Raw genomic sequence first — 12354 nt, 5'->3', positions numbered from 1 at the left:
ACATGATTATATGATTCATGTCTTGGTAACATTGAAGTCATGGATAATGTTGTATCAACCTCGTCTTCCGGCCAACAATGACCACACAAAAATCTGCCATAAATATCCACTTAGTAGCTTGGTAATTGCAATTGTGCGTGACTTGAAAGCTTCTGAGCAACACAACAAAACAAACAAAATATTATATTGTAATATTTCATAAAATCGATCTCGACTTTGGCTGCAGTGTCAGTTACGACGCCCCCTCCCACATTTCACATGTGCGTCACATATGGAGAATTCATATCAACAGTAGGTTCCTCATAACAACCAAATTTAGCCTTCATCTAATTTATTGTTTTACTTTGGATAAGGAGTGTAGGGAGAAGTGAAGGTGCCAAGCAGCAAAGATTAAAATAGGACCCTCTTCTGGTGCTGTTGAACACCACCACATCCTTGACCACCAGGGACAAGAAGTATTGCTTCTTGTTTGCCCCCAAACTACTTTCCATGATACTCAGGTTAATCCTGTGAAGAAGAGGTCCCTGCACAGATTATCACCATTCATTAAAATAAGGGATGCAGCCAACCTAGGTTGTGCCCCATCTCTCCAGGGGGCCCCATAGCACCTACATGGACTGTGCCTACATATGAAAACCAATGTTCTCGACTTGCCCACTGAGAATGATTTCCTTCTCTTTGTGCCGAATTTTGGCAATTAAGAAAGGACAGAATGATGGATCTCCAGAATGCAACTGTCCTTGCAGCTTGATACCTGTGATGCATACCTTCTCGCTGTATTTAAACAGGTACCTACTACATGTCTGAGATACATATGGTGCCCCCAGACCATACTTCCTTCTCCTCCATCTACTGTTGCAGGTTCTATGATGGGAATATGGCTTGGCCTGTTTTATGGGGAGATGTTGTGGGCCTTGTTAATCGGTTCTGTTAGGGACAACGTGATTTAAAGTAGACCTATTGTTTCTAAACCTACAGTGGGATTGGCCAATCAACTAATGTGTATATGGGTGTTCCAACTTTTTGCCTGGGGGAAAGAAGGATTGGGATGCTGGATTTCAACATGACGATCTTTTTGTTCTGAGGAGGATAAGACAGAACGAGAGGTGTCTGGCAGTGGCTTACTTCCCATTCAAAACATACGCATGCTAAGCCAAGCATGCATGTTCATGAGAAAGTTGGGGGGAACAGCTCTTGACCTAACAAGCATTAAACCAACAGCTGTCTGAAGCAACTAGGCAGAAACATGACATATTGTAGTTTTGTGGGTATTTGCATGAAACTTCTTTTATTTGGGGTTCTTGGATTGAACATTTCATGGCCTCAGGTATGTATAAGAACGGACTGGTGTGTGGGGCATTGGTCAATGAGGGATTCTGGAGATTAAAACTTCCTAACGATTGATGGTGGTTACTGCTCATGTGTGCAATAAATTTAGTCCCATGTAATGATTTATTCTCATCAGCCGTCTTCCTCAAGAACTGAAGGACAGGTTGTGTGGCCTGTTTACCATTGATGGTGATCTATTTGAGATGACGGATCCTGGAGCTGTCTACATTCATTTAGTCTTGTCTTTATTTTTTTTTACTCTTGTTTATTACTTTTGGTCCAGTGTGTACTTTGTGATATGAAGATATCTGGACCTCATTGTGCCGTAGTAACACTTTTGCTCTTCCCGCATCTGTGTTAATGGATGACTCAGCCTCTGTTTATGGCTTCCACGTTAATTTGCCGCAGCTGTGGTTTCAAGATGAAATGATCAATCACTTTGGCGGAGAGAAAAAGGCACGATGATAATTAAAAAAAACTGACCAGGTTGCCTATTATATATGACCACTATATGGCACTATGTGCTATGATGTGAGCACTTTTCGGCAATATTTTTTTTTATGTTCCTTTTTCCCCGGTGTAAGGTTTTGGCTACATCTTTAGCTCTTACCTATCATCTCCGTGTATAGTGTCACCGGACACATCTTGGTTTGGACATCATATCACACACAAAACACCATCGTCATCATGTCCCATCAGGTTTTATTTGAAGCGCTTTGCAGAACAGACTTTTCTCATCTCTTCCCTCCCATAATGTCCCTTCAAGGCTGTGCTTTTATAAAAATAGACAGTTTATCCATTTTGCTATATATATCTATTTATAGATTGGTGGCAGGGATAGGGTAGAACCACGGCCCTACTCCTGCCACCATCTTCTTATTGACTCTGTGACACGCTCCTCTTACCACAGACTTCATCCTCGGGGTTGCAGCCCCTCTTTACATTCTTTTACTTCTAGAACTACTAAAATTGCATTTACATCTATATACATCCACAATATCTGGATTTTTGACATACTTTATCTGTCACGGTGCGGTTCACTGTGACAGTTTTGGCCGTGTAGGCTGGCTGCATGCCCTCTCGCGGACTGGCTGCAGACTGTCTCCTGTGTATGCTGGTTGCTTCGGGCTACGTGCTGGCTGCGGTGTTTTGTGGAACTGCTGCCTGTGATTGTTTGCTCTTCCCATGTCTGCTTCTCTGTGCCATGCAAGCTGGCTGCAGGCTCCCTCACGTACTGGCTGTAGGGTGACACCTGTGTATGCTGGTTGTTTGGGACTGCGTGCTGGCTGCGGTGTAGTGTGTGAACTGTGGCCTGTGTTTGTGGATTCCCGAGTCTATATCTCTGTGGCTCATGTCTCTGGTGCCATGCAGGCTGGCCTTGGGCCTCTGGCATGTGACATTATCCTATAATTTAGCTCACTATTGTTTTATTCTATATCTTAGATCTTGAGTTTACTCCCACTGCTCTATGGTCATCTTTTTGCCATTCATTAACTCATTCTTCATTGTGCATTCTACTCAGAGGCAGACCATGTGATCCTTGGAGACAGAGGGCCCAGCCCCGGTGACTCTTGATGAGAGAGCGCCCAGCCCTGGTGACCCTTGGAGAGCGTGCACCCAGCCCTGGTGATCCTTGGAGACAGAGGGCCCAGCCCTGGAGACTCTTAATGAGAGAGTGCCCAGCCCTGGTGACCCTTGGAGAGAGTGCACCCATCTTTGGTCACTTGGAGAGAGAGAGGGCATAGCCCTGGTGACCCTTGGACAGAGAGGACCCAGCCCTGGAGATCCTTTGAGAGAGAGAGCACCCAGCCCTGATGACTCTTGTAGAGAGGGGGCCCAGCCCTGGTGATCCTTTGCTATGGGGTGGCAAGACTTATGCAGGACTTGCCTCTCCAGAGGAACTGCACTGTTAGCTATTGGCTAAGTTTCATAAAGGTGAAAATATACACTACTCTTTGGTGTCAAAAATTGGCACTGTAGTGGGGCACCTTTACTTAACCCATAATATTCCCTATATACTGTACATTTCTGACTTTGTTTCAATGTCTCCTTCCTGCAATTACTGTCCCCATTTTTTTATTCTAATAGTATAATACATATACTTTGTTGCATGATAAAGCCAGTCCGATTCTGAAAGGTTTGGAGTTTCTGCCAAGTCTGAGTATCCTGGAAGGATGGACTGTATGTTAAGGTTGCAGGAGGTGTCACATTGCTTCCAGTTTTCAGTTTAGTGGTTCCATAGTAGGTTGTAGATCTAAAATCGGCGCCGGTTGCCCACTCCCCGAGGGCGCATTTTCATCTCGGTGAAGGGAATGGAGAACTCAAAACCTTTCCACGTTTTCCAATTTACACCCTGAGGAACGAAGAAAAGATTTATTACACTCTCCCGGTTCCAATGAAATAGACCAGAGGACATTTCAGATAAAAGTGGGTAAGACTTTCATGTGTCAAGTAACTGCTTGGGACCAATGATGTTGACCAAAAATCCAACCATCAATTAATGTCTACTATATCTTGGGAAAAATTACTTTCTCCTTGGCATTTTTTTTCATCATGTATCGAAGAGGTTGCGTATTCAGAATAAATTTAAGAAAATATTCTAAAATATGTGTTCTGGTAATGTCTCTGGAAGAGGGTGAATATGACTTCAGCCACTCACCTGGTGGTCTTTGTTGTTGTTATATAAGCCGTTGAGATTGGCAAAATGGCAGTTTCTGTACCACCATGCTCCCCGATATGACATAGCACATGGAAGGATTCTCCGCTCAGCGTCTCGGTCACGTGTAGAGAAGATCATATTGTTGTGATAGCTCATGGAATCTCCTGAAAAGAAGGATCATATGTCAGTGTCCTCCCCATGGTCAGTTACCCATCCTATTCATATTCTGTATCCCGCATGTCCTCCATATACTTTGTATACTCATAAGCTCTTGCCATGTGGTTTTCACATTAAGGAACAGAATGAAAGAGAAATCTAGTGTCTTTCATAAATGATCAAGACAGGTAGCATCTGCCTGGGGCACCATTGATGGAAGGGCAAAATGTATGGACATTTCTGGAGTGAGGAAACCTATAAGCTAAAGGAACAAGGATGGCTAACTTCAGAGTCTTGTCCACATTCATTTTTGGGGGTCTAGTGTGTGATCTGGGATTTTGTTGGTCTGTATTCATTTAGGAAGTCTGGTCTGGTAGTGTGTATATGGGCGGCTTGGTCTCATGGTCTTTATTTAGGTGGTCCGGTCTGAGACCTGTATTTGTTTAAACTGTCTGATTTGGGATCTCAGTTAATTCAGATGGTGGTGTGGTCTAGGTTCAAATATTTATTCAGGGTGTTTGGCCTTGGGTTTGTATTAGTTTAGATTGTCCGCTCTGCGGTCAGGATTTATGTAAGGTATCTTTTCTGGGCACTGTGTTAGTTTGGGGTTTCTGGTCTGGAGTCTGTATTAGGTTAAGGAGCCTCGTCTGGGGTCTGTATGTCTTGAGTCTATTGGTTGAGGGGATATATTCTAGGGTCTGTATTAGTATAGGGTGTCTGGTCAGGGGTCTGTATCAAGTTAAAGAGAGTCAGTCACCAAATTTTTACCTATTAAACCACTTGTACTGGCCAGCAGATCATTGCAGATGCATTCTAGACATAACGTTTACTCTTTTGACAATGTTTGGATTCTTAGATGTTTGAAGCTTCCCGATAACAGCTCCAAAGTGCCCAGTGAGTCAGGATTGGGTTTTCAAAGTGCCCAAGCCTACCCCCCTTGCTGAGTTTCGCCCCTAAGATTATAATGTTTCCTCCCACCACCAACAACATTAGGCTTATGCAGAGCTTCACTCTGGCTTTCTCCTCCCCTATGCTGTGCCCGGCGTTCTCCCTCACTGCCTTGACGTCACTAAGATGCTCCTAGGAGAGAAAAAAGCCAGAATGAAGCCCTGCATAAGCATACCTTTGGTGGTGGTGGGAGGAAACATATTAATCTTAAGGGCGGAATTCAGCAAGGAAAAGGGCAGCAGGCTTGGGCACTTGGAAAGCACAAGCCCACTCCGCTGGGCACTTTGGATCCATTATCGAGTGGATTAAAATTACTTTTTCCAGACAATGCAAACATTGTCAAAAGAGTAAAACATTTCTAGAATGCATCTGTAATGATCTGTTGGCCAGATAACAAATGTTTTAATAAGTAAAAATTTGGTAAAAGACTTCCTTTAAGGAGTCTTATCTGGGGTCTGTATGTCTTTAGTGTGTTTGGTCTTGAGTCTATTGGTTTAGAGGATCTAGTCTAGGGTCTGTATTAGCATAGGGTGTCCAGCCCAAGGTCCAGGGGCGTAACTACCATAGCGGCAGACCATGCGACTGCTATGGGGGCCAGGCCAAGAGGGGGCCCAGTCTTAGTTGGGGTTATCTCCTCTTCTACTGGAGGTAAAAACTTGGTCAGGACTCCACCCTCTAAAGGAACAACTTTTAGCAAATGAGGTAGTGGAAAATGGCCCAAGGGTCATTGAAAGGGGTTTAGGCAAAACCCCTTCTGTCCTCTGTAGGGAGCCTGGTTTGATCCTTGCTATGGGGCCCTTACTTCTCTATGTACGCCACTGCCAGGGTCTGTATTTGTATACAGTTTGTTCTAGGGCTTTACTGATCAAAGGGGTCATATGCATTACTTTTGATTCATAGAGGATTGTCTCGTATTAAGAGCCTCCTGAGTCTATGTTGTGGTGGATCACGTTAGTCAAAGTTAAATTTCTTCTCGTGTAGACTATGCTATGAGCATTTTTTTAGTTCAGAATGGAGAATACAGAAAACATTTGCAGCTTAAGTCATTAAAGAAAATCACTAGAGGTAAACTTATGGCATGCTAACAACTAATGATCACTCCATCACATAGTCACAAAGATATTCATTGTCCTCCTTACCTGCATCTCCTCTGTATTGTCCAAGCCTCAGTCTGAAGTTCTCTTTTTCAGCCTCCACACGGAAATCATCATACAGGGCATAGGCAGCCTCTTCTCCAGACCTGAGATCCACACGTAACTCATAGGAGCCTGAAGAGGAGATCTGGTGTAGAGCAATGTTACCTGCAGAAGTGAAATACAGGAGATGTATGGACATCGCGAAAGAGAAGGATTCTCTGTAAATAACAGTTGTCTAGATAATTATATCATGTTGGATAAAGAGTTTGGGGTCAGAAGTCCTAGTAGACATCAAACATCAAAGAACAAACTATAATGTACTCCTGGAACTCCTTCTCTAGAGATCTTTTGGAAGTAGCTTAAACATGGGTTTATAGACAAGAGAAACATGGTAGGATCACTTGTGTAGGAGGGTAGAACAGTGATCTCCACACCACTGATGTAAACTCCATGAGCTGTAGTATCATCTGAGCTATGTGATGGATCTGCCACTGCAGATGTGAACCTAGCCTAAACAACAGTATTTCCATATTAAAAATTAAGAAGTGATGCAAATTGAAATAGCAATTAGCCTGGCTTGTAATGATGTCCGTTGACCAAAAGGTCCTACCACATACTCCATAAATTTATGGTGGTTAAAAATTATACTATGAGAGATGATTAAGTGGTGGCCTATACTTAAGATGGGTCATCTACACAATGTATGCCAGGGGGAGAAAAACAGAACTGGATCGCACATCCACAATGCTATGCTTTGATCTAATTAAACTCGCTTCTCAGCACCATATTGAAGTGTACAGCCCCCCATACTGCATGCTGTACAAGAGGCATTAGTGAATATTTTGATCAAAAGGCATAAGTCCACTCACCACGCCAAGGTCGCCTCTTTGAGTGGGACCTACTCTTACAAAAAGGCGCAGCGAAATGCGGTGACAAAGCGGCACTGCCCTAGTAGGCAGCGGGACCCAGGAGTCAAACAGCAACCCTGCCATCCGACGATGCCACCCATGGCACTGGGTCCCACCAACCCCCCAGCACAGCACCACAAAAACAAAGGCCACCACGCAGTACTGCACCATGTGAACAGTTGTCTAACACAACATGTTAATATAGTGGGACCGCGCTGCTCCTTGTTCACACAAGGCGTTTTTCCAGAAATGCAGGTAATCACTTTCTCTGGCTGAAGACAGACACCCTTCAGTTGGATAGTGGTGTGCTTCGACCCAGATTGAAGCTCAGCAAATCTATGCTGGATCGTTAAAGGCTTTTCTGCAAGATGTCATAAATCACACAATAGTGAGAGTACCTCCGGCACAGTAAAAACTTTCTGTTTTATTATACTCACAGAAGTAAAAAGGTTATTCAGCATATCAATATGATAGTATTCTTTCTGCACTTCATTTCGGGAGACCAGCAGCGCAAGTACCGTTGAAACCTAGTGACTCATTTTATTTCATTTTTTTGCGTCTAACACAACATGTCCAGTGCTATCAGGAGCTACAGGTCAATAACCACTTTTGCCTCTTGTACAGCAGGCAGTATGGGGGGCTGTACACTTAATATAGCGCTGAGAAGCGAGTTTAATTAGATCAAAGCATAGCATTGTGGATGTGCGATCCAGTTCTGGTTTTCTCCCCTTGATATATCTACACAATGTATACTCTGCAGGGGATTGAACCCCCGGGACACCCATGACAAAGTAGAGAGAAGTGCTGGCTGGAGCACAGTGCTGTACATATAAGGCTAGTTGTGCCTAGTACCACTGCTCAGCCCCTTTGTTCTGCTGATAAATGGGAGTCCTGGAGGTCAAACTCCTACCGATCAATGATTATTCCATTGTTGGGCCATCAATTGGAACTCATGAACAACCTGTCAAATAGTCATGTAAATAAGAAGTAGTATTGATGCATCAGTTTAATTTTTGGGATGGACATGTATAAATGTGTTTACCTACCCAGCCAAAACTCAGAGGTCAGGTTACCAAACCCATTCTTATAATCATCCCACTCCCGGTAGAAGTCTGTGCTCCCATCCATCCTTCTCTGGAAGACCTACAGAAAAGATATCAGGGTTTGTCTCGACATCGGCACCTAAACTGGGAATATTGTATGAAGTCTACATACAAGGTCTGGGTACTTAAAGTGGCCATAGAAAAAAATAAAAATAAAAGTAGCCCGATGTTGTAGGTGAGTCCAAAATGACAGAGTGTAGGGCCAACATAGGTAGACTGGGCCAGCAATACTGTACAAAATACTGCCCCAACATAACCAAATACAATAGTGCAGCACCAAATACTGCCGTCTGCGCTACCATATGAAACTGTATCATCATCTTGAGATAAGTACCTGATGCTCTATTAATGCTGAGAGCAACAGAGCTTTATGTACCTGGCTGGTGGCCATGAGGAGGCCTTGGGTGGCTCCCCTGGGCATCAGCCCACCGGTATATTTCCCTGTAGGATCTATAGCTAGTCCACCCCTGTCTACATATGACGTATTGAATGATCCAAAAAAATAATGACAGAGGTCACTATCTTGTGACTATATGATGACCAGATCCAATCAAGCTCCATGCCACCAAATGGATAATTGAAAATTAGGTCTCCTATACTTACAATCCATCCTCCTCCATCAGTCTCCATGTCACAAAACACTGTCAACGTCTTTCCTTTGTCTCCTCCTAGATATATGGTAGAAGTACCGTTCTGAACTTCTCCATTCATCCTCTGCTCCCAGCAGTCCCGGGGATATGGGAACCTTATGCGAACTAAAGGTAGATCAAGTATTATCTTCTTAGGAAGGAAACTTGTTATACTTGTTAGACATTTTCTTTGCAGTATATCCAAGTATAGGAAATGTTATAGATCTCATGTAGGGAAAGTGGCATCTACCTCACCTTCCTGAAGTGAGCAGTTCCCTTTTCACTACCTGCAGAATCTTTGGAAATGTTCAAAAATGTCCTCCATAACCAAAAAGAAAAATCCATTTAGTTGAGTACCGTAAATAGTGGATGGAGAGGAGAGAGGTGCGGCTGCAGTGTATCTCTGAGACTGCATGCTGTGAGAGGGGAGGAGGAGCAGCAGGTGAAACGTCCAATTGGTTTAGAGAACACAGCTCTTGAATTGGACCAGGAATCTGTCCACTTAGCAAGTGTGGAGAGAGAAGGCGTGCATTTTCAGAAACCACCAGGAGGAAGTAAAAAACTAAATCTACTGTTGGATTTTTGACTGCATTCATTATATATGACTGGGCTGGTGTTCTTAGGACAGGTCTGCATTGACTTTCAGTAAGATGTAGTAAAGGGTGTTTTTACGTCTTGTCTTAGCACCTGGAATGCTCATTAGTAACAGTCCATAAATTACCGGCACCAGCAGGGGCACTCAATTTCTGGCTTGGCGGGTGGCAACCCTAACCGTATCTAAAATGTCTCCACTTATTTATATTACTTGTCATTTTACTTCCCCAATTCTAACGTGCTGCATAATTTGTCATCATTATATAAATCAGGATTACTGCTATCTGTCCATAAGATAGATAGATAGATAGATATAAGATAGATAGATAGATATAAGATAGATAGATAGATAGATATAAGATAGATAGAGTATATTCTTGCACATAGGAGCAGTGTTATAGTAGTTTTATTCTTGTACATATGAGGCAATAATATAGTAGTTTTATTCTTGTATATAGAAGGCAGTATTATAGTATTTATATTCTTGTACATAGGAGTCAGTATTATAGTAGTTATATTCCTGTACATAGGAGTCAGTATTATAGTAGTTATATTCTTGTACATAGGAGGCAGTATTATAGTAGTTATATTCCTGTACATAGGAGTCAGTATTATAGTAGTTATATTCTTGTACATAGGAGGCAGTATTATAGTAGTTATATTCTTGTACATAGGAGACAGTATTATACAGGGTGGGCCATTTATATGGATACACCTTAATAAAACGGGAATGGTTGGTGATATTAACTTCCTGTTTGTGGCACATTAGTATATGTGAGGGGGGGAAACTTTTCAAGATGGGTGGTGACCATGGCGGCCATTTTGAAGTCGGCCATTTTGAATCCAACTTTTGTTTTTTCAATAGGAAGAGGGTCATTTGACACATGAAACTTATTGGGAATTTCACAAGAAAAACAATGGTGTGCTTGGTTTTAACGTAACTTTATTCTTTCATGAGCTATTTACAAGTTTCTGACCACTTATAAAATGTGTTCAATGTGCTGCCCATTGTGTTGGATTGTCAATGTAACCCTTTTCTCCCACTCTTCACACACTGATAGCAACACCGCAGGAGAAATGCTAGCACAGGCTTCCAGTATCCGTAGTTTCAGGTGCTGCACATCTCGTATATTCACAGCATAGACGATTGCCTTCAGATGATACGAGATGTGCAGCACCTGAAACTACGGATACTGGAAGCCTGTGCTAGCATTTCTCCTGCGGTGTTGCTATCAGTGTGTGAAGAGTGGGAGAAAAGGGTTGCATTGACAATCCAACACAATGGGCAGCACATTGAACACATTTTGTAAGTGGTCAGAAACTTGTAAATAGCTCATGAAAGAATAAAGTTACATTAAAACCAAGCACACCATTGTTTTTCTTGTGAAATTCCCAATAAGTTTGATGTGTCAAATGACCCTCTTCCTATTGAAAAAACAAAAGTTGGATTCAAAATGGCCGACTTCAAAATGGCCGCCATGGTCACCACCCATCTTGAAAAGTTTCCCCCCTCACATATACTAATGTGCCACAAACAGGAAGTTAATATCACCAACCATTCCCATTTTATTAAGGTGTATCTATATAAATGGCCCACCCTGTAGTAGTTATATTATTGTATATAGGAGCAGTATTATAGTAGTTATATTCTTGTAGATAGGAGCAGTGTTATAGTAGTTATATTCTTGTACATAGGAGCAGTATTATAGTAGTTATATCCTTGTACATAGGAGGCAGTATTATAGTAGTTATATTCTTGTACATAGGAGCAGTATTATAGTAGTTATATTCTTGTACATAGGAGCAGTATTATAGTAGTTATATTCTTGTACATAGGAGCAGTATTATAGTAGTTATATTCTTGTAGATAGGAGCAGTATTATAGTAGTTATATTCTTGTACATAGGAGCTTTATTATAGTAGTTATATCCTTGTACATAGGAGGCAGTATTATAGTAGTTATATTCTTGTACATAGGAGCAGTATTATAGTAGTTATATTCTTGTACATAGGAGCAGTATTATAGTAGTTATATTCTTGTACATAGGAGCAGTATTATAGTAGTTATATTCTTGTACATAGGAGGCAGTATTATAGTAGTTATATTCTTGTACATAGGAGGCAGTATTATAGTAGTTATATTCTTGTACATAGGAGCAGTATTATAGTAGTTATATTCTTGTACATAGGAGCAGTATTATAGTAGTTATATTCTTGTACATAGGAGACAGTATTATAGTAGTTATATTCTTGTACATAGGAGGCAGTATTATAGTAGTTATATTCTCTTACATAGGAGCAGTATTATAGTAGTTATATTCCTGTACATAGGAGCAGTATTATAGTAGTTATATTCTTGTACATAGGAGCAGTATTATAGTAGTTATATTCTTGTACATAGTATTATAGTAGGTATATTCTTGTACATAGGAGGCAGTATTATAGTAGTTATATTCTTGTACATAGGAGCAGTATTATAGTAGTTATATTCTTGTACATAGGAGCAGTATTATAGTAGTTATATCCTTGTACATAGGAGCAGTATTATAGTAGTTTTATTCTTGTACATAGGAGCAGTATTATAGTAGTTATATTCTTGTACATAGGAGCAGTATTATAGTAGTTATATTCTTGTACATAGGAGCAGTATTATAGTAGTTATATTCTTGTACATAGGAGCAGTATTATAGTAGTTATATTCTTGTACATAGGAGCAGTATTATAGTAGTTATATTATTGTACATAGGAGCAGTATTATAGTAGTTATATTCTTGTACATAGGCTCCTCCTGTTTGCTCTCGGGCATACAGATGTTTTTTTATTGTCAGAGGTGCAGTTTGAAGCTCCTGGGCCTCATTGGAAAATCTGCAACAGGGCTCCACCAACCAAGTT

At 41.5% G+C, this 12354-nt stretch overlaps 1 protein-coding gene across 1 annotated transcript in view; it reads right to left on the bottom strand.

Annotated features, from left to right (window-relative positions):
* Positions 1–2010: 2010 nt before the first annotated feature.
* TNXB (tenascin XB) overlaps positions 2011–12354 on the bottom strand; it is a 43148-nt gene continuing 32804 nt past the window's right edge. The window contains exons 22-26 of the mRNA XM_040406419.1: positions 8843–8994; positions 8183–8279; positions 6232–6393; positions 3989–4152; positions 2011–3682 (exon numbers count right to left, since the gene is read on the bottom strand). Coding sequence (XP_040262353.1) covers positions 3584–3682; positions 3989–4152; positions 6232–6393; positions 8183–8279; positions 8843–8994 — 674 coding nt within the window. The 3' untranslated portion in view covers positions 2011–3583. The remainder of the gene's footprint in view (positions 3683–3988; positions 4153–6231; positions 6394–8182; positions 8280–8842; positions 8995–12354) is intronic.

The sequence above is a fragment of the Bufo bufo genome, chromosome 8, assembly GCF_905171765.1.
Source record: "Bufo bufo chromosome 8, aBufBuf1.1, whole genome shotgun sequence".
Classification (NCBI taxonomy): Eukaryota; Metazoa; Chordata; class Amphibia; order Anura; family Bufonidae; genus Bufo; species Bufo bufo.
The sequence above is the reverse complement of the archived record's forward strand: the minus strand, read 5'-3'. Positions and strand labels throughout refer to the sequence as shown.